The sequence below is a fragment of the Mobula hypostoma genome, chromosome 7 (assembly GCF_963921235.1).
Source record: "Mobula hypostoma chromosome 7, sMobHyp1.1, whole genome shotgun sequence".
In the NCBI taxonomy this organism is placed as follows: Eukaryota; Metazoa; Chordata; class Chondrichthyes; order Myliobatiformes; family Myliobatidae; genus Mobula; species Mobula hypostoma.
Window position 1 is genome coordinate 188,255,351 of NC_086103.1, and position 27,326 is coordinate 188,282,676.

Here is a 27,326-nt window from a genome sequence, read left to right on the forward strand (position 1 = left end):
CTCTCGGTGGGAGAGCATTTTGAAGATAGCGACCATAACTCTTATCTCCTTCACCATAACACTGGAGAAGGATAGGGGCAGACAATTTGGAAAAACATTTAATTGGGGTAGGGGGAAATATCATGCTATTAGGCAGGAACTTAGGAGCATAAATTGGGAGCAGATATTCTCTGGGAAATGGATGGTAGAAATGTGGCAAATGTTCAGGGAACATTTGCATGGTGTTCTGCATAGGTACGTTCCATTGAGGCAGGGAAAGACCATAAGACCATAAATCATAGAAGCAGAATTAGACCATTTGGCCCATTGAGTCTGCTCCGCCATTCAATCATGGCTCATCCTTTTTCTTTCTCCTCCTCAACCCACTGGTGGCGTAGTGGCATCAGCTTTGGACTTTGTGATGAAAGGTTCCGAGTTCGAATCCAGCTGGCTCCCCTGCACGCTTTCCATCCATGCTGGGTTATGAGCCAGTGATCTCTTTGGAAACTCACTGCTGTAACTTGCTTCGTACGCGGTTCCCCACTATGTCAGAGAGGCATGGAGGGAAATCATCCGCTAACCGGAGAAACACCGGATGCGACGTACCTTTCCTTTCCTTTCCTCAACCCCTGTTCCCGTTCTTCTCCCCGTAACCTTTGATGCCATGTCCAATCAAGAACCTATCAATCTCTGCCTTAAATACACCCAATGACCTGGCCTCCACAGCTGCACGTGGCAACAAATGCCACAAATTCACCATCCGTTGGCTAAAGAAATTTCTCCTCATCTCTGTTTTAAAAGGGCGCTCCTCTATCTTAAGGCTGTGCCCTCTTGTCCTGGACTCTCCCACCACGGGAAGCATCCTTTCCACATCTACTCTTTCTAGGCTTTTCAACATTCGAAAGGTTTCAATGAGATCTCCCCTCATCCTTCTGAATTCCAGCGAGTACAGACTCAAGGCCATCAAACGTTCCTCTTATGATAACCCTTTTATTCCTGGAATCATCCTTGTGAACCTCCTCTGGACTCTATCCAATGCCAGCACATCTTTTCCAAGATGAGGAGCCCAAAACTGTTCACAATACTCAAACAACAGGAATTCTGCAGATGCTGGAAATTCAAGCAACACACATCAAAGTTGCTGGTGAACGCAGCAGGCCAGGCAGCATCTCTAGGAAGAGGTGCAGTCGACGTTTCAGGCCGAGACCCTTCGTCAGGACTAAGGGCGACTTCGTCAGACCTGACGAAGGGTCTCGGCCTGAAACGTCCACTGCACCTCTTCCTAGAGATGCTGCTTGGCCTGCTGCGTTCACCAGCAACTTTGATGTGTGTTGCTTACAATACTCAAGGTGAGGCCTCACCGGTGCTTTATAAAGCCTCAATATCACATCCTTGCTCTTGTATTCTAGACCTCTGGAAATGAATGCTATCATGGCATTTGCCTTCCCCACCAGGTTAATTTACAGGTTGAGTCTGTGGTGAGGAAAGCAAATGTGATGTTAGCATTCATTTCAAGTGGACTGGAATATAAAAGCAAGGATGTGATGTTGAGACTTTAGAAAACACTGGTGAGGCCTCACTTGGAGTATTGTGAGCAGTTTTGGACCCCTTATCTTCGAAAGGATGTGCTGACATTGGAGAGGGTTCAAAGGATGTTCACAGAAATGATTCTGGGATTGAAAGGTTTATCATACGAGGAGTGTTTGAAGGCTCCGTACCTCAACTCACTGAATTCAGAAGAATGAGGGGTGACCTCATTGAAACCTATCCAATGTTGAAAGGCCTTGATAGAGTGGATGTGGAGAGAATGTTTCCTATGCTGGAAGAGTCTAAGACCAGAGAACACAGAATAGAGGGACAACCATTTAGAATGGAGATGGGGAGGAATTTATTTAGCCAGAGTATGGGGAAATCATGGAACTCGTTACCAGAGGTGGTTGTGGAGTCCAAGTCTTTATGTATATTTAGAGCAGAGGTTCATAGATTCTTGATTGGTCAGGGCATGAAGGGATACGGGGAGAAGGCAGGAGATCGAGGGATTCTTGATTGGTCAGGGCATGCAGGGATACGGGGAGAAGGGAGGAGATTGGGGCTGAGAGGGAAATGGATCAGCCATGATGAAATAGTGGAGCAGTCTCAAGGGGTCAATTGGCCTAATCCTGCTCCTGTATCTTATCGTCTTATAGTCTTCTGAAAACCAGTGCATGCACATCCATCAACTCTCCTTCATCCATTCTGCCTGTTGTTTCCTCAAAAATTCCAAAAGATTTGTCAGGCAAGACTTTCCCCAAGGAAACCATGCTGACTAAAGCCTATTTTATCATATGACTCCAAATACCCTGCAGCATCTGTAACAGTGGATTCCAACATCTTTCCAACCACTGAAATCAGGCTAACTGGCCTATAATTTCCATTCTTCTGTCTCCCTCCTTTCTTAAAGAGTGGAATGATATTTACAATTTTTCAGTCCTCCGGAACCATTCTAAAATAAAGTGATACTTGATAGATCATTACTAATGCTTTCATAATTTCTTCTTCTACCTCTTTCAGAATCCTGGGGTGTAGTTCATCTGGCCCAGGGGATGTATCTACCTTCAGACCTTTTAGTTGCCTGAGCACCTTCTCCTTAGTAATCACAACTTCACTCACTTCCGCCCCCAACAATCTAGAACTTCCAGCATACTGTTAAAAAATACTTGTTCAGTTTGTCTGCCATTTACTTGTCCCCCATTACTACCTCTGCAGAGTAATTTTCCAGTGGTCCAATATCAGCTCTCATCTCTCTTTTATTCTTTATATATCTGATAAAAACTTTTGGTATCCTCTTTGATATTATTTGCTAGTTTACGTTACATTTAATCTTCCCCCCATATGACTTTTTTAGTTGCTTTCTGTTGTTTTTCAAAAAGTTTCCCAATCCTTGAATTTCCCTTTAATTTGTGCTCCATTATATGCCTTCTCTCTTACCTTTCTGCTGTCTTTGACTTCCCTTTTCAGCCACGGTTGAGTAATCCTCACTTAGAATATGACTTCATCTTTGGAATGTATCTATTTTGTACCTTTTGAGTTACACCTAGAAACTCCAGCCATTGCTGCTCTACAGTCTCCTTACTAGTGTCCCCTTTGGCCAGCTCCTCTCTCATGCCTCTGCATGCCTCTTGTGTTCTTGTGTCATCTTTCCTTTCGAATACTTCTTCCTATTTGGGATTTATACATCCTGTGCATTCTCAAATTGCTTCCAGAAATTCCAGCCATTGCTGCACTGCTATCATACCTGCCCGTTTTCTCTTCCGATCAATTCTGGCCAATTCCTCTCTAATGCCTCTATAATCCCCTTTACTCCACTGTAATATTTAGCTTCTCCCTCTTAAACTGCAGGGTAAATTCTATCATATTATGATCACTATTTCCTAAGGGTTCCTTTACCTTAAGCTCCCTAATCAAATCTGGTTCATTACATAACACCCAATCCAAAATTGCCTTTCCCCCTCTCTTTGGATGCAAAATCAGTACCAAACTGATTTCCCCAATCTACCTGTATATTGAAATCCCCCATGACTATCATAACATCGCTCTTGACATGTGTTTTCTGTCTCCCGTTGTAATTTATATCCCACATCCTGGCTACTGTTTGATGGCCTGTATCTAAATCCCTCCAGAGTCTTTTACCCTTGCAGTTTCACAACTCAACTCATAAGAACATAAGAAATAGGAGCAGGAGTCAGCCATCTGTCCCATTAAACCTGCTCCTCCATTCAATAAGATCATGGCTGATCAGGCCATGGACTCTTTGCCACCTTTTCCCCATAACCCGAAATTCCCCTACTATACAAAAATCTATCCAAACTTGTCTTAAATCTATTTACTGAGGTACTCGAGGATTCTACATCTTCCGATCCTATGTCATCTTTTTCTAAGGATTTGATTTCATTTTTTAACCAACAGAACCAGCCACCATCCCACCTTTCAATACAATGTGTATCCTTGGATGTTAAGCTCCCAACAATGATCTTCTTTCAGTAATGGCTAAATGATGTCTGCAACATCATACCTGCCAATCTCAAACTGCGCTACAAGATCATCCACCCTATTGCAAAAACCTCTACCAGATCTCCCCTCAGCCTCCACTGCTCCAGAGAAAATAACCCAAATATCATGAACCTATTGTTATAGTATATAACCTCTAGCTCAGAAGCTAGTTCTTTACACAGAGAGTGGTGATGCCTGGAATGCCCTGCCAGGGATGGTGAGAGGCAGATGGAAGGGTCAGATTGAAGGGTTAAAAGGCTGACACAACACATTGTGGGCCGAAGGGCCTATGTCGTGCTGTAATATTCTATGTTCTAACACATTGAGCACTGGGGAACTCAGCAGGCCGGCAGCATTTGTGGAGGGAAATGAACAGTCAACATTTCAGGTCGAGAACCTTCAACTATTAAGAAACACGGGGAGATAATAAAGGTGAGGGGCAAGAGTGGCAAATGACAGGTACGTGGGGAGGTGGTGCAGGCAGATTGAGACTGGTGTGAGGAGCTGGCAGGGGACAGGGAGGCAGAGATGGAGATGGGTTTGAGCTCATCAGGGGAGAGAGGGAGAAGCGACGGGGAGCAGTTGGAGTTTATCTGCTTTTGGGATCTCTGTCTCAATAGAACATGTGTTAATGTCGTCGTGTACTAATTACTTTTTCTCACTTGTTTCTTATTGGCTCCGGTAATGACTCAGAACCCACAGCTCAGCTTCTGATTTATCAGTTGATGGAAGCTCCTTGTTATTAGTCCCTCATCCTGGTGTCCTTGATGTGAATCCCGGAGAAGGTATGGGAAAGACTCCCCAGTGAATTAGGTGTTTATCCATTTGAATGTGAGCAGTATATGAAATAAGGTAGATGAACTTGTAGCACAGTTACAGCTTGGTATGTATGATATTAGGCATCATTGAATCATAGCTGAAAGAAGATCACAGCTCAGAGTTTAACATCCAAGGAGACATATTGTGCTGAGAGGAGAGGCAGGTAGGCAGAAAGGGGAGGCGTGGGTCTCATGCCAAAAAATGAAATCAAATCATTAGAAAGAGGTGACATAGATTTGGAAGGTGTTGAATCATTGTGGATAGAGCTAAGGAACTGCAAGGGTAAAAAGACACTTATGGGAGTTCTATACAGACCCCTAAACAGTAATAAGGATGTGGTCTACAAATTACAATGGGAGATAGAAAATGCATGCCAAAAGGGCAATGTTACAATAGTCATGGGGGATTTCGATATGTGGGTAGATTGGGAAAATCATGTTGGCGGTGGATTCCAAAAGGGGGAGCATCGAGAGTGCCTACGAGATGGCTTTTTAGAGCAGCTCGTGGTTGAGCCCACTAGAGGATCAGCTATTCTGGATTGGGTGTTGTGCAATGAACTAAAATTGATTAGAGAGCTTAGGGTAAAAGAAACCTTCAGAGCAAATGATCTTAATATGATAGAATTCACCATGAAATTTGAGAGGGAAAAGCTAATGCCAGATATTTCAGTACTACAGTGGAGTAAAGGGAATTACAGAGGCATGAGAGAGGAGCTGGCCAGAATTGATTGGAAAAAAAAACACTGGCAGAGATGACGGCAGAGCAGCAATGGCTGGAATTTCTGGAAGCAATTCAGAAGGTGCAGGATATACACACCCTAAAGAGGAAAAAGTATTCTAAAGGCAACATTATATAACTGTGGCTGACAAGAGAAGTCGAAACAACATAAAAGCCAAAGAGAGAGAGCCCTGCTGGCAGCCGATGGGGTAACATCTTTTTGAACTTGCTCCTACCTTATCTATCTTTTTGTTTCCTACCAGTTTTTTGAAACCTTATTATACATCTCAGTATTGCTCTATTATGTCTTTGAGATGCTGGAGATGAGAACAAGGAAATGGCGGACTAACTCTAAGTATTTTGCAGCACTAACTTTTGGTAGACACTAACAGTCTGGTAGTAGTTCCAGAGTGTTAGGGGTCAGAAGTGTGTAGTTGCCATTACTAGGGAGAAAGTTCTTGAGAAGCTGAAAGGTCTGAAGATAGGTAAGTCCCCTCGACCAGATGCCTACCTCAGGATTCTGAAAGAGGTGGCTACGGAGATTGTGGAGGCATTAGTAGTGATCTTAGAAACATAGAAACATAGAAAACCTACAGCACAATACAGACCCTTCGGCCCACAAAGCTGTGCGGAACATGTCCTTACTTTAGAACTACCTAGGCTTAACCAAATCCCTCTATTTTTCAAAGTTCCATGTATCTATCCAGGAGTCTCTCAAAAGACCCTATCGTATCCGCCTCCACCACCGCCACCAGCCCATTCCACGCACTCACCATTCTGCGTAAAAAACTTACCCTTACCATCTCCTCTGTACCTACTTCCAAGCACCTTAAAACTATGCCCTCTCATGATAGCCATTTCAGCCCTGAGAAAAAGTCTCTGACTATCCAGACAGTCAATGCCTCTCATTATCTTCTACACCTCTATCAGGTCACCTCTCATCCTCGGTCGCTCCAAGGGGAAAAGGCCGAATTCACTCAATTTCTTCTCATAAGGCATGCTCCCCAACCCAGGCAACATCCTTGTAAATCTCCTCTGCACCCCTTCTATAGTTTCCACATTCTTCCTGTAATGAGAAGGCCAGAACTGAGCACAGTACTCCAAGTCGGGTCTGACCAGGGTCCTACATAGCTGCAACGTTACCTCTCGGCTCTTAAACTCAAACCCACAATTGATGAAGGCCAATGCACCATATGCTTTCTTAATCAGAGAGTCAACCTGTGCAGTAGCTTTGAGTGTCCTATGGTTTCAGACCCCAAGATCCCTCTGATCCTCCACACTGCCAAGAGTCTTGCCATTAATACTATATTCTGCCATCATATTTGACCTACCAAAATGAACCACCTCATACTTATCTGGGTTGAACTCCATCTGCCACTTCTCAGCCCAGTTTTGCACCCTATCAATAATTCTTCCAAGAATCTCTAGATTCTGGAGTGGTTCCAGAAGACTGGAAAATTGCAAGTCACTCCACTCTTCAGGAGAGAGGCAGAAGAAAGGAAATTATAGGTCAGTTAGTCTGACCTCAGTGGTTGGGAAAATGTTGAAGTCATTAAGACCATAAGATATGGGAACAGAGTTATGCCATTCACTGCACACAACTGCATACACCTGCCTTCTCACCATATCCTTTGATTCCCTGACCGATCAGGAAACAATCAACTTCTGCTGAAAATATACCCACAGATTTGGCCTCCACTGCAGTCTGTGGCAGAGCATTCCACAGATCCACCACTCTCCGGTTAAAAAAATTCCTCCTTACCTCTGTTCTAAAGGGTCGCCCCTCAATATTGAGGCTGTGCCCTCTAGTTCTGGATACCCCCCCCAATAGGAATCATCCTCTCCACATCCACCTTATCTAGTCCTTTCAACATTCTGTAGGTTTCAATGAGATCCTCCTGCATTCTTCTAAATTCCAGTGAGTACAGGCCCAAAGCTGCCAAACACTCCTCATATGTTAACCCCTTCATTTCCTGAATCATTCACGTGAACTTCCTCTGAACTCTCTCCAATGGCAACACATCCTTTCTGAGATAATGGGCCCAAAAACTGTTGGCAATACTCCAGGTGTAGCCTGACTTGTATCTTACAAAGCCTCAGCATTATCTCCTTGCTTTTATATTCTATTCCCCTTTGAAATAAATGCCAGCATTCCATTTGCCTTCTTTACCACATACTAAACCTCTAAATTAACCTTCTGGGAGTCTTGCAGAAGGACTCCAAAATCCCTTTGTACCTCTGATGTTTTTGAATTTTCTCCCCATTTGATATTAGTCTGTACTATTGTTCCTTTTACCAAAATGCATTATCATACATTTCCTAACACTGTATTCCATCTGTCACTTTTTTGCCCATTCTTCCAATTTGTCTAAGTCCCGCTGCAATCACATTGTTTCCTCAGCACTACCTACCCCTCCACCTATCTTCATATTATCCACAAATTTTACCACAAAGCCATCAATTCCATTATCTAAATCATTGACAAACAATGCGAAAAGTAGCGGTCCCAGTACTGACCCCTGAGGAACACAACTAGTCACTGGCAGCCTGCCATAAAAGGCCCCTTTTATTCCCACTCGCTGCCTCCTGTCTGTCAGCCATTTCTCTATCCATGCCAGTATCTTTCCTGTAACGCTATAAGATTTTATCTTGTTAATTAGCCTCATGTGAGGCACCTTATCAAATGGTTTCTGAAAATCCAAGTAAATGACATCCACTGCCTCTCCTTTGTCCATGCTGCTTGTTACTTCCTCAAAGAACTCTAAAAGATTAGTCAGGCAAGATTTCCCTTTACAGAAACCACACTGACTTTGACTTATTTTATCATTAGTCTCCAAGTACACCCAAAATCTCATCCTTAATTAAATACTCCAACATTTTCCCAACCACTGAGGTTAGGCTAACTGGTTTCAATAGGTACATTTAATGTCAGAGGCATCATCCACAAACTTTGCCACAAAGCCATCAATTCCACTATATGAATCATTGATAAACAATGTGAAAAGTAGCGGTCCCACTACTGACCCCTGAGGAACACCACTACTCACTGACAGTCAACCAGAAGAGGTCCCTGTTGTGTATTTGCAACCTATCTTAGTGCTTAATCAGATAGTGTACATATCACGACTTGACACTACATGCTCTGAACCTGGTTCTGTTTCTCATTTTCTTTTCCATGTTCCCTCACATCACTTGTTGTTCTGTCCCTGACTGATGACATCATCACTGTACTTGACAAGTGTCACACTACATGAACTGACCTTACCATTTCAATACGTGACATCCCTCCTTTCCTGAGAAATGAACTTTAATGATTTAGAACACATTCAACTCACAGATTTAACCATTTCAATTCAACACAGGCATGACTATAACCAACACATTTCCTGTTTCAACTTACTGATGACTCTGGAACTGAAAACTTCACTTTCAACCTACAATAGTTTTAATTCTTTCAAAACCCACAACTTAAAGCTCCATCAATACAAAATCGTTAAACTTCAGAAGTTGTTTTCTAACCTTTGAGGTCTCTCTACCGGTTTCTCTTTGCTTTCAATGTCTGGTGATAGCTTTTTCTCACGGTGAATCTGAGCTTGTCCGTAACTGCCTGTCATAATTGTCCTCCTGTCCCAGTACTTCACTGTCAAATCCTTGAAATTCCTCCTGTTTGTCAACAGTCTCTTGAGTTGAACTTTTTTTTACATGTGTGGTGTTCCTTGCATGCTGCACTCCAGTTGGAAATTCAGCTGTCACTCAATTCCCTGTTTTGCTCACCACCCCGTGTGGTGTTGTGTTGAAAGGTGTGGTGAATTTGTCCACCTTTTCTGGTGGATAAGCACAGTGTTCCCCAACTTTTACAGTAGACTCTTGTGCTCCTCTGTGATTGCCTGCATACTACTTGTACTTTCCTTTTTGTTCTGCGTCCCGATCTCGTACTTCCAGTTCTGCTGTGTCTACCTTCTTGATACCTGGTAACTTCCCCCTCATTTTGCAGTTGTAGAGAAGTTTGGCAGGACTTTTTCCTGTAGCGGCATATTCCACAGATCTGTACACAGTCACATACTTTCTCAGTTCATGTTTCTGGTCAAGTCCTTCTGCTTGAGCAACCCTAATCCTTTCCATCAGTGATGCATTTTGGTGCTCCAATTCACCATTCACCTGAGCCCACTTTGGCATTGTTTGATCAGAATCAGAATCAGGTTTATCATCACCAGCATGTGACGTGAAATTTGTTACCTGAGCAGCAGCAGCTCCATGCAATACATAATGCAGAACAAAAAACACAAAATAAAATAAAAATAATAATAAATAAATAAATCAATTACAGAACACGTATACTGAATAGATTTAAAATCATGCAAAAAAACAGAAAATACTATATATTTAAAGAAAGTGAGGTAGTGTCCAAGGGTTCAATGTTATGCACAGCAAATGTGGTTATCTCTCTAGATTCTGGAGTTAGTTCTCGCTGGTGATGGCCCCATTTCAAGGCTAGTTTGCTCCATTCATACCCTGTTGTATCTCAGCTACAGTTGGAATGGGACATCTCTCCCTCACAATTGCTTCATTTGCCCTTCTCATGTTAGAACCATAGAAAAACTACAGCACAGAAACAGGCCTTTTGACCCTTCTTGGCTGTGCCGAACCATTTTCTGCCCAGTCCCACTGACCTGCACACGGACCATATCCCTCCATACACCTCCCATCCATGTATCTGTTCAATTTATCTTTAAATGTTAAAAAAGATCCCGCATTTACCAACTCGTTTGGCAGCTTATTCCATACTCCCACCACTCTCTGTGTGAAGAAGCCCCCCCTAATGTTCCCTTTAAACTTTTCCCCCTCACCCTTAACCCATGTCCTCTGGTTTTTTTCTCCCCTTGCCTCAGTGGAAAAAGCCTGCTTGCATTCACTGTATCTATACCCATTATAATTTTATATACCCCTATCAAATCTCCCCTCATTCTTCTACGCTCCAGGGAATAAAGTCCTAACCTATTCAACCTTTCTCTGTAACCGAGTTTCTCAAGCCCTGGCAACATCGTTGTAAACCTTCTCTGCACTCTTTCAACCTTATTAATATCCTTCCTGTAATTTGGTGACCAAAACTGAACACAATACTCCAGATACGGCCTCACTAATGCCTTATACAACCTCATCATAACATTCCAGCTCTTATACTCAATACTTCAATAAAGGCCAATGTACCAAAAGCTCTCTTTATGACCCTATCTACCTGTGATGCCACTTTTAGGGAATTTTGTATCTGTATTCCCAAATCCCTCTGTTCTACTGCACTCCTCAGTGCCTTACCATTAACCCTGTATGTTCTACCTTGGTTTGCCCTTCCAAAGTGCAATACCTCACACTTGTCAGTATTAAACTCCATCTGCCATTTTTCAGCCCATTTTTCCAGCTGGTCCAAGTCCCTCTGCAGGCTCTGAAAACCTTCCTCACTGTCCGCTACACCTCCAATCTTTGTATCATCAGAAAATTTACTGATCCAATTTACCACATTATCATCCAGATGTAAGGTCTGTGTCTGAATGGCTGGGCCACAGGCTTTACCTTTGGATCAATGTACAGACTGATCTGTTTAGTGTTCAGCTTTCCTACTCCCTCAGACACTTCTGGGTACTGCAGCTTAAGTGATTCTTCAACGTCTGTCAATACTGATACATTTTCTCCAATCTTTAACGCACCCAGTTTAGTAGCTGTTTCTGTACCTGGGAGTGGTTCACCATGGCATTTATCACGATAAACTCTGCCTGGTCTGTTCTGATTCCAACACTGATCTCACATTCAAATACCCTTCAACCTCCAGTGATGCGCTGGATGAATGTGGGTACAGCTTTCTCTTCTGCTTGGGAATATATGAATGGCACTTTATCTTCCCTGACTTCAGTCTTTCCCACACCTTTTCACCCAGTAAATTACTTCTGGCTCCTGAATCTGCTAACATGCACAGATTTAGAACATAGAATAGTACAGCACAGTACAGGCCCTTCGGCCCACAATGTTGTGCCAACCCTCAAACCCTGCCTCCCATATATGCCCCCACCTTAAATTCCTCCATATACCTGTCTAGTAGTCTCTTAAACTTCACTAGTGTATCTGCCTCCACCACTGACTCAGGCAGTGCATTCCACGCACCAACCACTCTCTGAGTAAAAAACCTTCCTCTAATATCCCCCTTGAACTTCCCACCCCTTACCTTAAAGCCATGTCCTCTTGTATTGAGCAGTGGCGCCCTGGGGAAGAGGCACTGGCTGTCCACTCTATTCCTCTTAATATCTTGTACACCTCTATCATGTCTCCTCTCATCCTCCTTCTCTCAAAAGAGTAAAGCCCTAGCTCCCTTAATCTCTGATCATAATACATACTCTCTAAACCAGGCAGCATCCTGGTAAATCTTCTCTGTACCCTTTCCAATGCTTCCACATCCTTCCTATAGTGAGGTGACCAGAACTGGACACAGTACTCCAAGTGTGGCCTAACCAGAGTTTTATAGAGCTGCATCATTACCTCGCGACTCTTAAACTCTATCCCTCGACTTATGAAAGCTAACACCCATAAGCTTTTTTACACCCCCTACACAGAAAGTAATCTTTTCAGATGACTCAGTCTCACTAACAACAAATGCAAATTCCTCTGTTCATCCTCAACATGGTTTACTTTTGGTGTCTTTAATCCTTTTGTCCGGCACATTTTTGCAAAGTGGTCCTTTCCAATGCATTTTCTGCATGTCTGTCCACGAGCTGGACACTTAAGGTCTCTGCCCGGGTGATCTGTGTTTCCACATCTGTAGTATTTCCTTTCATTTGTATTGGTAGACTTGCGTTTTCTCACCTTTGTGCCTTGTGAAATGGGGACAGCTCTTTTTATTAGGGAGAGAGAGCCTGTTGAATACTGGGTGAACGAGTAGTGTTTGGGGTACTGCATGTCTGTGTCTTTATTGATGCTTTGCTGCACGCTTGAATGCTCGGTGGGGGGCTAATGCTTTTTTGCTGGTGGGGGAGGGGGGTGTCATTGCTTTACTGCTGATTATGTGTGGGTGGGGGGAGTTGGAGGGCTTTGGGGTTCTAACATTTAACCATCATTTATTCTTTGGAGCACTCCTCTGTTTTCATGGATGGTTGCGAAGAAAAATAATTTCAGGATGTATATTGTATACATTTCTCTGACATTAAATATACCTATTGAAAGCTACTGTTGTGTCCCCACAGTGTAAAACACAGTACACAGTCTCTGGCTGGCTCCCTTGGAGTGACATGGCTGATAACTGTTCCTCTACTTTTTCACACTGTGCCGCTATTTCCAGTGTGTGGGAGAGCGTCAGGCCTGCAATTTCTCCAGTACTTATCCCCACGCATAGACTGAGTGACATGGCATCTCTGATCTGGTTGTCTGTGTCAGTTAGAAAATCAGTTGTTTGCTGTCTGCTGAGGGCGAGTAGAGAATTGTTGAACTGTCTCACCTTGTTTTTGGGCAAGATGGTGAAAAGCCGTTGGGCAAACGTAGTGTTGACCTGGGGAATGGGGTAAGCATTCAGCGCGTCCACCGCTGCCGCGTGGTCTGTGACCTGCCCCGTGTCTGGTAGTGTTGAGAATATATCCTGCACACCTGGTCCTGCAAGGTGCAAAGGTAGTGCTCTCTGTCTTTGTTTTGTATTATCTGTTGAGTTATCATCCACTATCAGTCCTTCACTGTCGGCATAAAGCTCAAATGAGTTGAGCCAGCATGTTCATCTCAAACCTGGCTCCATAAAACATTGGATTCTGCATTTCTCCATTCCTATCAACTAACGTTAAACTTCATTTCAAACTCCATATCCTTGTTGCTCCTGGTGTGTATTTGCAGCCATCTCAGTACTTAATCAGATAGTACTTGATGCTACATGCTCTGAACGTGGCTGTGTTTCTTATTTTCACGTCCATGTTCCCTCACATCACGTGTTGTTTTGTCTCAGACTGACGACATCATCACTGTACTTGACAAGTTCAAACTACACAAACTGACCTTACCATTTCAATAATGACATCTCCCTTTATTCCCACTCGCTGCCTCCTGCCTGTCCGCTGTTTCTCTACCCATGCCAGTATCTTTCCCGTAAATACCATAGCATTTTATCTCATCAAATGCCTTCTGAAAATCTAAGTAAATGACATCCACTACCTCTTCCTCAAAGAACTCTAAAAGATTTGTCAGGCAAGATGTCCCTTTACAGAAACCATGCTGACTTTGACTATAAGATGTAGGAGCAGAATTAGGCCATTTGGCCCATCGAGTATACTCTACCATTCAATTATAACCCTCAGGCTCGCCAGCTCGTGTTCATCTAGGGGAACCAGTTTTTGGCCTCGCCAAACTGGGTATTCACGTTTGTGTGAATGCTGTGTAATATACCCCCAATTACAAACCCACAATGCAAAATATCAGACAGTACACCAACGCAATTAAATGATAGACTTTATGAATCTTAATCTGAATACAGGGTTAGTATGAAAATAAACAAAACAAAAAAACGGCCCAAGTTGAAGTCACAGTTTCAGTTGGAGCTCACTCAGTAGGCATTCCTCCACCATCGATCTCTGCTGAATGTCGCCAACCCTCGGACCTTTGGATCCCAGTATACACCGTCCGGTGGTCTACCAACACTTTCCACGCACGTCCTTCCTCTTCCTCTCTCCTCGACGAAATCCCCGCAAAAACCCCAGCTCCCAGACACACAATAAAGAATAACATTTCTCCCATTGGATAGCCACTGAATTCCAAAGTCTCGCTATCTCTAGTCATAACCCAAACATTACTGCTACTGAGAAACCATTACCTCAGCAGTTAACGTTACAGAGCAGCCATTACACAATCATGGCTGATCCTTGTCATAGTAACTGCACCACTTCCCCTCCCTCACACACTTCAACATCTGGCACACTGCTAGTGTCTTCCACAGTGAAGACTGATGTAAAGTACTCATTTAGTTCACCTGCCATCTCCTTGTCCTTGTTATTATTTCTCCGGTATCATTATCCGGTATTTCATCATTAGTCTCAAAGTATCCCAAAATTATCCTTAATAAAGGATTCTAACACCTTCCCGACCACTGAGGTTAGGCTAACTGGACTATAATTTCCTCTCTTTTGTCTTCCTCCCTTCTTAAAGAGCGGAGTGACATTTGCATTAATATCAACCATTATGAAATGCTTTGAGCGGCTGGTAATGGAGCACATTAAAGTCTCTCTTCTGGCTACACTAGATCCTTTCCAGTCACGTTTCACTCAAATCAATCCACTGTCAATGCAATAATGTCTACCCTCCACTCTGTCCTGTCCCACATGGAAAATGGGGTCTCATATACCACACTGCTGTTTATAGACTTCAGTTCAGCATTCAACACCGTCATACCACAGAAACTGATGGGGAAACTGTCCTTGCTGGGTCTCAACACCTCCCTCTGCAATTGGATACTGGACTTCCAAACAGTAAGGCCACAGTCAGTACGTGTGGGCAGCAACACCGCTCGTCGATTACACTGAGCACTGACGCTCCCCAAGGCCGTGTGCTCAGCCCACTGCTGTTCACACTGCTGATGCATGACTGTGTTGCAGGACCCAGCTCAAACCGTCTCACTGAGTTTGTAGATGACACAACAGTGGTTGCCTTATCAAGAATGATGATGATTCAGAGTGGAGTGGCTGGTGATTAGTGTGAGAAGAACAACTCCTGAATGAGGAGAAGGCAAAGGAAATCATCATGGACTTCAGGAAGTTGCAGGTGAACCATCCCCCCTGTGAATACAGGGTACATCTGTAGAGAGAGTCAAGTGCTCCAAGGCTTCACCCGGTCCTTAATATCACCTCTGAACAGGAAGGCACAGTAGTGCCTCCTCTTCCGAAGAAGATTGAGGCGAGCAAGGCCCATCTTAACTGTGTTTTACTGGAGCACCATTGAGAGCGTCCTGACAAGTTGCAGTTCAATCTGGTATGGGAGCAGTCGAGCATCGGACCAGGACTGTGAGGATAGCTGAGGGGATCACAGGGGTACAGGGGTCTCCCTACCATCCATCGGGGACACTTACTGCATACATAGGGCCTGTAGTATTATTAAGGATCCCACCCTCTTTGACTTTTTACCATCAGACAGGAGACTACAATGCATAAAAACAAGAACGAACGGTTAGGATGAGAAACAGTTTTTCCCCCACAGGCCATTAGGCTTCTGAACTCCTGCCCACATCATATTTGAAGTGTCATTGGCTAAATTGTTCCATATCTTAACAATATTTAATACTCATGCACTTTGTTATCTATGTGTGATTCATCTACAGATCTCATTCTAACCTTCATTAGTTATCATGTGTTATGTACACTATTGTGCTTTACGCCCAGGTTTAAAGAAATGTTGTCTTGTTTCTATATACATTATATGGTTATATACATCATATACATGTATATAGTTAAATTACAATAAACTTGACTTGAATTTGAGGAAAATGGTGGATATGTGAATTGTGTAGGCAGAAGGGATTGGTTTAGTTGGCCATTTGATGACTAATTTAAGAGGTTTGGTACAACATTGTGAGCCAAAGAGCCTTTTGCTGTGCTGTAATGGTCTACTTCTTGGAAACAAAACTAACTTGTCTCTTTGCCCCAATTTGGAAAATGAGAAACCTTCTCAGGCTCTCCACAGATGCTGCCTGATCTGTTTCCAGTATTTTACAGAACCACAATTTTTTGATTCATGCTATCCCACATGTGAGTTTCCAGTGCACAATGCGGTTGAACTCACTCTGCTCATGGAATGTTTGTACCACTCCCACCAGGAAGGAGTCTACGTAGCATCCACGCCAGGACCACCAGGAACAGCAGCGTCTCCTGGTCTCTCGTCACCTAAATATTACTCTATAATTCAACTCTGTACCAGTTTGATGGTCTGACATTTTTCCACATGATATTCCATCAGCCACCTTCTTGCCCATTCAGTTCTCCTGTCCATGTCCCCACCGAAGCCTTTCTGCAGCCTGGTCCCAGATGTGGGTTATGAGTAACCCTGATTTCTGAATCCCTACTGCTCTCTGCTCTGCAGGAGTGACACTATGGGTGGACACAGTGGGAATTTTTCCTGGGAGATGCACATAACACCTGATAGGCCTCCATTAGTCTTGCGAGACCATGAATCTGCGCCTGGAAAGTCTTCACTCTCCAGGGCGCAGGCCTGGGCAAGTTTGTATGGAAGACCAGCAGTTGCCCATGCTGCAAGTCTTCCCTCTCCGCAACACCGATGTTGTCCAAGGGAAGGGCATTAGGACCCATACAGTTTGGCACCAGTGTCGTCGCAGAGCAATGTGTGGTTAAGTGCCTTGCTCAAAGACACAACACGCTGCCTCGGCTGGGGCTCGAACTCACGACCTTCAGATCACTAGTCAAATGCCTTAACCACTTGGCCATGTGCCCACACACGTGACACCAGGCCCCCTGGAGTGACCCACCCATCCTAACTAAAGGCAGACCTGGTGGGAATTTGTCCTGGGAGATGGAAGAGACTCACTGTGTGAACGCCTTGCGCAGGAGGTAGTTTTTGAAGAATGGGATGTGTCTCAGAGCCCTCCACACCATGGCCTCCCGCTGCCACTCTCCCAGTGACATCACCTGGGACTCCTGGCTCGGACACACGGAGAGGACTCCAAAAGTGGAGAAAACAAAGTGTTCCGCGTCCACCTTCTCCTTGGGGACCACAACGAGGTCGTATGGCCTGGAACAGACAGGAGAGAGAGAAATAACCAGTGGATGGCCCCTACAGTAGTTAGCAGACCCCAGGAACTCCAGCCACTGCCCAACAACACAGTGGAGACAACAGAAAATTCAACCATTAGGGCTTCACAATACAACACACAGTCTTTAGCTAGAAAGTAATTTACTGACACTAAACCTGTAACACACACAAACTGCTGGAGAAACCCAACAGATCAGGTAGCATCTAAGGAGGGGAATAAACAGTCGAGGTTTCAGGCCGAGATCCTTCATCAGGACTTGGGAAGCTGAAATGTCTGAAGATAGACATGTCACCTAGGTCAGATGGACACACCCTTGGGTTCTGAAAGAAGTGGCTAAAGAGATTGTTGAGGCATGAGTAATGATCCCCCAAGAATCAATTAGACCATAAGACACAGGCGCAGAATGAGGCCATTCAGCCCATCGAGTCTGCTTGGCCATTCCATCATGGCTGATCCCGGATACCACTCAACCCCATTCACGTGCCTTCTCGTCAGGGCATCAAAGGATATGACCGATCAGGAAACTATCAACTTCTGCCTTAAATATACCACCAACTTGACCTCAACCGCAGTCTGTGGCAGAGCATTCCACAACTGATTCTAGTATAGTTCCAAAGGACTAGAAAATTGTAAATGTCACTCCCTCTTTAAGCAAGCAGAGAAGCAGAAGAAACGAAATTATAGGCCAGTTAGACTGAACTCAGTGGTTGGAAAGATGTTGGTGTTGATTGTTAAGGGTGTGGATTTGGGGAACACGGAGGCACAATGTAAAGTAGGCCATAGTCAGCATGCTTTCCTTCAGGGAAAACCTTGCAAGGAAAAGCTGTTGAAATTCTTTGAGGAAATAACAAGCAGGATGGACAAATGAGAAACTTGCTTAGACTGAGGAAGGGTCTTCGCCAAAAACATCAACTGCTTATTGATTTAATTGATGCTGTCAGGCCTGCTGAGTTTTAGTAGCATTTTGTGTGTTGCTCTGGATTACCAGCATCTGCAGAATTTTCTGCTATTGACAGGAGACTGAGGACAAACACAGCACAGACACCTCACAGGTTAACAGGGAGACTGGACTCCTCCTGTGTCAGACACCCCACTGTGATTATACAGAGAGACCGGGCACCTCCCGTGTCAGACACCCCACTGTGATTACACAGAGAGACCGGGCACCTCCCGTGTCAGACACCCCACTGTGATTACACAGAGAGACCGGGCACCTCCCGTGTCAGACACCCCACTGTGATTACACAGAGAGACCGGGCACCTCCCGTGTCAGACACCCCACTGTGATTACACAGAGAGACCGGGCACCTCCCGTGTCAGACACCCCACTGTGATTACACAGAGAGACCGGGCACCTCCCGTGTCAGACACCCCACTGTGATTACACAGAGAGACCGGGCACCTCCCGTGTCAGACACCCCACTGTGATTACACAGAGAGACCGGGCACCTCCCGTGTCAGACACCCCACTGTGATTACACAGAGAGACCGGGCACCTCCTGTGCCTTGATACCCCACCATAGTCACAATTTCCATATCTCAGGCTGAGGGAAGGACACCAATTTGAAGGTTACTGGGAAAGCATGGTTTGGGATTGACTCTTGATAGTAGGCAAAGACACAATGGGCCAAATGGCCTCTTTGTCATGGACTCCACAAGACTGAGCGTAATTCATAACACGTTCTTTCTGTGGTTACTAGTTCCGTTTCAGTCCTCGCTCCACATCCCGCCCCTGCTACCGTACCTGAACTCCTGATTTTGCTGGACCTTGAGATAGTAGAACTTGGTCTTGCCCAGGAGTTTGCACTTTGCTAGTGCCTGGACCGCCCACTCCCCGGTGCCAGGCTGGAGATCGGGCAGTTTGCCCACACTCTGTGTTCTCTCGTCATCTGGCTGTACCACACTTGGGAGATCCCTGCAACATCACAGCAGACATGAAGCGCCCATGTGAACAGGTGCCCTGCATGGAAACAAGCAAGCTCTGGGGGAGCACACACTCTGAGTGGGAACAGGCAAACTCAGCGGGGACGGGCAAACCTTGTGTTACAGGGCAAACTTTGTATAAAAGTTCAAACTCAGCGGGAACAGGCAAATTCCACAGGGACTGGCAAACTCAGCGGGAACAGGTGCACTGTGCGGGCACAAGCAATCTTCGCATGAACCTGTGCACTCTTTTTCTTTACATTAATGATTTTGTTGAGACTGTAGGTGGAATTTTGCAGGTGGTACCAATATTGGTGGAGTGGTGGGCAGTTAGGGAGAGTGTCGAAGAAAAAGTCTGAGAATCGGAGCAGGAGTGCGGAGGAAGCCATTTTTGAATTTTTCAGTTTTTTTTTCCATCGGCGTTCAGAGAGGCGGGACTGCGCAGGTGTGTGACGTCGGGCAGTGAAGCGCGGAAGATTTAAAAGGAACAGAGTCTCATACAGTGGGCAGCGTAGTTTCCGGGCAGTGGAGTGAGCCGGAAGCAGAGTGAAGGCTTAAGGGCTTCGGCTCAACGGGCTTAGGCATTTTTGCATGTGGCGGGGTGGGAAGAGGTATGCAAAAATGCCATTCCCTGTTCCCAGTTCCTCCGTCTCCGCCACATCTGCTCCGAGGATGAGGTTTTCCGTTCCAGGACATCTCAAATATCCTCTTTCTTTAAGGATCGTGGTTTCCCTTCTGCTGTCATCAATGATGCCCTCACCCGCATCTCCTCCATTTCCCGCACTTCGGCTCTCACCCCATCCTCCCGTCACCACAACAGCGACAGTTCCTCTTGTCCTCACCTACCATCCCACCAGCCTCCGGATCCAACACATTATCCTCCGCAACTTCTGCCACCTTCAACAGGACCCCACCACTAAGCACATCTTTCCCTCTCCACCCCTCTCCGCTTTCCGCAGGGATCGGTCCCTCCGCGACTCCCTGGTCCACACGTCCCTCCCCACGGATCTCCCACCCGGCTCTTATCCCTGTAAGCGCAAGTGCTACACCTGTCCCTACACCTCCTCTCTTGCCACCATTCAGGGCCCCAAACAGTCCTTCCAAGTGAGGCAACACTTCACTTGTGAGTCTGTTGGGGTCACCTATTGCATCCGGTGCTCCCAGTCCGGCCTCTTCTACATCGGTGAGACCCGACGCAGACAGGGGGACCGCTTCGTCAAGCACCTCCACTCCGTCCGCCACAACAGACAGGATCTCCCAGTACCCAGCCACTTCAACTCTGCTTCACATTCCCAATCAGATATGTCCATACGTGGCCTCCTCTACTGCCATGATGAGGCTAAACTCAGGTTGGAGGAGCAACACCTCATATACTGTCTGGGTAGTCTCCAGCCCCTTGGTATGAACATAGAATTCTCCAACTTCCGGTAGTTTCCTCCCCCTCCCTTCCTCTATCCCTATGTCACTTTGCCCCCTCCCCCAGCTGCCTATCACCTCCCTCATGGTTCTGCCTCCTTCTACTCCCCATTGTGTTTTCCCCTATTCCTTCTTCACCTTTCCTGCCCATCACCTCCCTGCCTCCCCTCCCCCACCCCTTTATCTTTCCCCTTACTGGTTTTTCACCTGGAACCTACCAGCCTTCTCCTTCCCACCCTCCCCCCACCTTCTTTATAGGGCCTCTGCCCCTTCCCCCTACAGTCCTGATGAAGGGTTCCGGCCCGAAACATCGACCGATCTTTTCCACGGATGCTGCCCGACCTGCTGAGTTCCTCCAGCGTGTTGTGAGTGTTGCTTTGACCCCAGCATCTGCAGAGTATTTTGTGTTTACGATAGGCACTCTAGAAATTCCCCATCCTGGAATCCTACATCAACATGATTTTCACAACCTACCTGCATATTAGGAAATAATCAGGCAGATTGTTATTTAGATGGGGAGAAAATTCAAAAATCGGAAGTGCAAAGGGACTTGGGGGTCCTCGTGCAGGATACCCTAAAGGTTAACCACCAAGTTGGATTGGCGGTAAGGAAAGTGAATGCTATGTTGGCATTCATTTCAAGAGGAATAGTGTATAAGAGTAAGGAGGTGTTGATGAGGCTCTATGAGGCATTAGTGAGACCTCATTTGGAATACTGTGTGCAGTTTTGGGTCCCCTATCTTAGAAGGGATGTACTGACGTTGGAGAGAGTTCAGAGAAGATTTACGAGGATGATTCCTGGAATGCAGGGGCTAACATATGAGGAGCGTTTGTCGGCTCTTGGACTGTGTTCATTAGAGTATAGAAGAATGAGAGGGGATCTCATAGAAACATTTCGAATGTTGGAAGGGTTGGACAGAGTAGATGTGGAAAGGTTGTTTCCCATCTTGGTGGGTGAGTCCAGGACAAGAGGCCATAGTCTTAGAATTAGAGTGTACTCAGTTAAAACAGAGAAGAGAAGAAATTTTTTTAGCCAGAGGGTCGTGGATTTGTGGAATTCGTTGCCACATACAGCTGTGGAGGCCCGATCATTGAGGGTGTTTAAGGAGGAGATTGACAGGTATCTAATTAGTCAGGGTATCACGGGATATGGGGAAAAAGCTGGAAATTGGAACTAGGTGGGTGAATAGTTTAGCTCATGGGGGAGCTGCGGAGCAGACTCGATGGGCTGAATGGACTACCTCTGCTCCTTTGTCTTGTGATATTGAAATCCCCCATGACTATTGTAACATTGCCCACTTGGCATGCATTTTCTACCTCTTGCTGTAATTTGTAGGCCACATCCTTACTACTGTTTGTAGGTCTGTACACAACTCCCATCAGGGAGTTTTTACCCTTGCAATTCCTAGCTCTATCCACAATGATTCAACACCTTCTGACTCTATGTCACTTCTTTCTAGTGACGTAATTTCATTTTTTCCCCACAGAGCAACGCCGACCCCTCAGCCTTCCTGCTTGTCCTTTTGATACAATGTGTTTCCTTGGACATTAAGCTCCCAGCTATGACCTTCTGTCAGCCATGATTCAGTGATGCCGACAACATCATACCTGCCAATCTGCAACCGTGCTGTAAGTTCATCTACCTTATTCCGTACACTGCACATATTCAAATACAACACTTTCAGTCCTATAGTCACACTTTTTGATTGCCCGCCTTGTACATTGCAACTCATCCTGTTGACTGCAATTTTGCCCTATCAACAGCTTCTCCTCGCTACACATTGCCTCTGTTTGTAAAGCAGCTACCCCATCTTCAGCACTATTATCTGCCTCTCCTATAATACTTGCATTGAAATACATGTAGCTCAGGACACTAGTCGCACCATGCTCAACCTTTTGATTCTTAACTTTGTCTGAGATCTCACCAACAAGTGTCTCCAAAACATCTCCACTAACTGTTCTAGCTCACTGGTTCCCATCCCCCTGCATCTCTAGTTCAAACCCCACCGTGCAGCATTAACAAACCTTCCCACTAGGGTATTAGTCCCCCTCCAGTTCAGGTGCAAACTGTCCCTTCTGAACAGATCGCACCTTCTCTGGAATATAGCCCAATGATCCAAAAATATTATGCCCTCCCTCGTACTCCAACCTCTTAGCTGTGTAATCTTCCTAGTTGTGGCCTGTCTAGCATGTGGATACCATCTGGGAATCTCTTTGGAGTTATTTATTTTCACGGATTTCTGCAAAGAACAGGAATTTCAGGTTGTATATTGCATAGGTTCTCCGATATTAAATGGAACAATTAAACCATGGGCTATAACGAGAGGCTGGACAAACTTGGGCTGTTTCCTCTGGAGTGGTGGATGCTGAGCGGAGATCTGATAGAGGTTTATAAGATTATGTGACGCACAGATAGTGTAGACAGACAGTACCTTTTTCCTCAGGATTGAAATATCAATTTCTAGGGAAATGCATTTTAGATTAGAGACAGAAAGGTTAAGGAGATGTGTGTGTCCAGCAGTGAAACAGTTTACATACGAGGAGCATTTGATGGCTCTGGGCCTGTACTTACTGGAGTTGAGAAGAATTGCCGGGGGGGGGGGGGCGCAGATCTTATTGAATATTGAAAGACCTACAGTAGATAGGTTGGATGTGGAGGGAATGTTTCCTATGAAGGGTGCACCTAGGACCAGAACCTCAGAATAGAGGGATGTCCATTTAGAACAGAGATGAGGAGGAAGCTCTTTATCTGGTGAATCTGGGGGGAAATTCATCACAGAAGGCTGTGGAGGCCATCATTGGGTATACTTAAAGCAGAATTGGATAGGTTCTTGATTAGTAAAGGTGTCAAAAGTTATGTAGAGAATGCAGGAGAACAGGGTTGAGAAGGCTAATAAATCAGACATGATGGTTTGCCAGAGCAGACTCGATAGGCTGAAAGGCGTAATCCTGCTTGTAGGTCTGATGGTCTTCTGGCCAAAGATTTTTTACATGCAGTGTTGAGTGCCTGGAAAGTGGTGCCAGAGTCTGTGACAGATACAATAGAACTGTGTCAGAGGCTGTAAATGGACATGAGGGAATGGAAGGATGTGGACATTGTGTCAGGCAGCTGGGATCAGATTCATACGACACTGTGTCTGGCCCAGAGGCTGTGGGCTGAATGGCCTGTTCCTCTGCCGTACTATTCTGTGTGCTTTACAGAGATTGTCCCTCAGTCTGTCCCCAATACACTCACAGTACAGGGCTTGCACACAGTGACAGTCACACACTCACAGCGACAGGCATACATTCCCAGTGCAGGGCTCACTTACAGTCACAGGTACACATTACCAGTGCAGGGCTCGCTCACAGTGACAGTCAGACACTCCTAGTGACAGGCACACACTCCCAGTACAAGGCTTGCTCATGGTGACAGTCAGACATTCACAGTGACAGGTAGACACTCCCAGGGTGGGGATCACTCACAATGACAGGCACATATTCCTAGTGCAGGGATCACACATGGCAACAGGCGCACACTCCAGTGCAGGGGTCGCACGCTGTGAGTCAGACAGTCCTGGAGCAGGGCTCACTCACACTGACAGTCAGACAGACCTGGAGCAGGGCTCATCACAGTGACAGTCAGACGGTGACACAAGACAGACCTGGAGTAGCGCTCACTCACACTGACAGTCAGACAGACCTGGAGTAGGGCTCACTAACAGTGACAGTCACACACATCCAGCACAGAAACGGCCTCACCGTTGCGTGTCCTCGCAGACAGAGATGGGTCGGTTTTCTCGGTGAGAAGAGTGTGTCCCGAGGTTGACAGCAAAGGCCTTGGATACGAGTCCGAACCGGGATCTCCAGGCCCATCCGGGCGGTGCAATGTTGGCTCCCACTATGGCCACTGACTGCTGCAGCTCTGCCAGGCTGCACGGCTGGTTTCCCAGGAATTCCCACACAGACTGAGGCTGCCCTCGCTCCAGCACGAACGGGTGGTGGTCTGCAGAGTGCGGGAGGCGAGGCCTGGACCCCGGCTGAAGCCTGAACCCTAGGCCTCGGCCTGTGCCGGGAATTGGGGGAAGGCGGGCGGGACGCACCGGTTTTCTGCCGGCTTCATACAGGGGTGACATGTGGCTGGGGAAGGTGGCAGCCATTGCTCCCAGGATGTCAATGTGTGCCAGCCTTGGCCCGTGCAGTCGGTAGTGGTAGTCGACGACTTGCAGTAGACGCAGCAGCTGCGGTCCTGCTCTCAGGTGTCGGCAATAGGGGGCAGACAGCAGCAGGACATGGTAGAGGTACACCCAGCTGCTGCTCTCACTGCTCTGCGCTGTGCGGCTGAACACCTTCATCAATTCATCCAGCAGCAGGTCGAGATCCGAGCCGTCTGGCACCCCGGTCTCCCGCAGCCTCACCTCCAGTCTGTGGCGGATACCCAGCGCCCAGCTGGAGGCCCGATCTGCGGCCTGCCACTCCTCCGGAGACCTGTCGGCTGCAAGCAGATCACATCACGGCATCAACAGCGGGAAGCTAAAGGCTAATTTGCAAGTTGAGTCAATGGTACTGGTACGGCAAATGGATAGGATCTTTTCCCAAGGGTTGAAATATCTAATACCAGACAGCATGGATTTAAGGTGAGAGGGGGTAATTTCAAACAAGATGTGAGCGGTAAGATCTGCCCCACCTCCACACAGAGAGTAATGAGTGCCTGAAATGTGCTTCCTGGGGTGGTGTTAGAGGCAGAACCATTTAAGACTTTGAGGAGGCTTTCAGATGGGCACATGAATGTGAGGAAAATGGAAGGATAAGTACACAGTGTGGGCAGGAGAAATTAGTTTAGTTGGCCACTTAGTTATTAATGTAATTGGTTTAGCACCACGTTGTGGGTCGTAGGGCCTTTTCGTGTGCTGTACTGTTCTGTGTTCTATGAGACAGTTAGTCGATCGACTCTCCAGGTAGTGGGTAACCACCGGAGTTGGTGGTGTTCGGCCTGCCGGGTAGCACAGAGGAGGTGGAGGTGTTCGTCATTTCAGCTATTGGATCGGAGATGATGTTTGACATTCCAGTAATGAAAACTGACAGATGAAAGAAAGTATCTAGGCTTAACAATCAGCAATTAGAACAGTTTTAGGGTAGCTGAGACGTGTCACAACAATAACCTTGCACTCATCGTTAGTAAGACCAAGGAAGTGATTGTGGACTTCAGGAAGGGGAAGTCAGGGGAACACACACCAGTCCTCACTGAGGAATCAGACGTGGAAAGGGTGAGCAGTTTCAAATTTCTGGATGTCAACATCCTGAAGTCTATCCTGCGCCCCATGTATTGATGCAGTTTCAAAGAGTGCACACTCCTATATTTCATTAGGAGTTTGAGGAAGTTCGTCATGTCAACAAAGATTCTAGCAAATTTCTACAGTTGTGCTGTGGAGAGCATTCTAACTGGTTGCATCACTGTCCAGTATAGAGGGGCCACTGCGCTGGAAAAAAGCTGCAGAGTTGCAAACTCAGCCAGTTCCATCATGGCCACTAGCCTCCCCAGCATCGAGGATACTGAGGTGCTCTTGTAGAGCTATGGCTCCAGGACACCATCAATGTGCCATCGGTCTACAGGCCATGGCTATCAAGGTTTTGGGTTATATTATTATTTTGTATATGCTCATTTTTTCTAACTGGGTTTTTCTGCTCACATAATTATATCACATTATTTATTTATTGAGATACAGCATGGAACAGGCCCTTCCAGCCTTTCAAGCCACAACACCCAGCAATCCTTGATTTAATCCTAGCCGAATCACAGGACAATTGAAAATGGCTAAGTAGCCTACCAACTGGTACTGAGAGAGGAAAACAGAGCACCCAGAGGAAACCCTGGTGATTATGGGGAGAACGTACAAACCCCTTACAGACAGCAGCAAAGCTGAACCCAGGTCATTGCTACCATAACGCATTGGGCTAAGCGCTATGCTACCATGCAGTGATGCAGTTACAATGCTGCCCATCCACAGGAATTTGTGAGAACAGCCTGCACAGATCCATTTGCAAGACAGTGTATTTGTCATAAGAAAGTGATGCTAAGCATTCAGAGGTTAACGAGCTGAGATCGGGAATGCACACTGGAAGCAGATTCAATTGGAACAAAGGATTGAAAGTAGAGCGGTTTCAAGAGTTGTGGGGCTGTCAGAGCAATGGAAAATACTTTGAAAACTAGCCCACATGCTCAATGAGCAGAGCCACCTCCCTTGAGATTCTATAATTCTGTCACATCCCCCCATTGCCCAAACAAATCCACAGTGAATAACAGGTACCAGCAGTCTGCTGTCCAGAGTGATCAGTGACATAGGTGGAAGGAGTCGTTTCCTGAGCCATGGAGCACACTCGTGACTAGGGGACTACCCGATTCACCAGGAAGTATTGCAGGGTTTGTGACCTGCAACAGAGGAGCATACCATTAACCACTGCATTCACTCAACCAACCCGTGACCCCAGCCGCATCCACAACCCAACTTCAACTCCAACCCCAGCTGCAACCCAACCCCACCCAATCTCACCTCAAACTAACCCCAAACCCAACCACAACCCATCTCCACCCAACCACATCCACAACCCAACTCCACCCAACCACATCCACAACCCAACTCCACCCAACCACATCCACAACCCAACTCCATCTCCAACCCCACCCAATCTCA

General features: G+C 46.0%; 1 protein-coding gene across 1 annotated transcript in view; it reads right to left on the reverse strand.

The window, feature by feature from the left end:
• The window catches only part of LOC134349967 (dynein heavy chain domain-containing protein 1), a 221,153-nt gene extending 196,303 nt beyond the window's left edge, over nucleotides 1–24,850 (reverse strand). Inside the window, exons 1-3 of the mRNA XM_063054919.1 lie at nucleotides 24,397–24,850; nucleotides 19,062–19,232; nucleotides 17,092–17,295 (exon numbers count right to left, since the gene is read on the reverse strand). Coding sequence (XP_062910989.1) covers nucleotides 17,092–17,295; nucleotides 19,062–19,232; nucleotides 24,397–24,794 — 773 coding nt within the window. The 5' untranslated portion in view covers nucleotides 24,795–24,850. The remainder of the gene's footprint in view (nucleotides 1–17,091; nucleotides 17,296–19,061; nucleotides 19,233–24,396) is intronic.
• Between the last annotated feature and the right edge of the window lie 2,476 nt (nucleotides 24,851–27,326).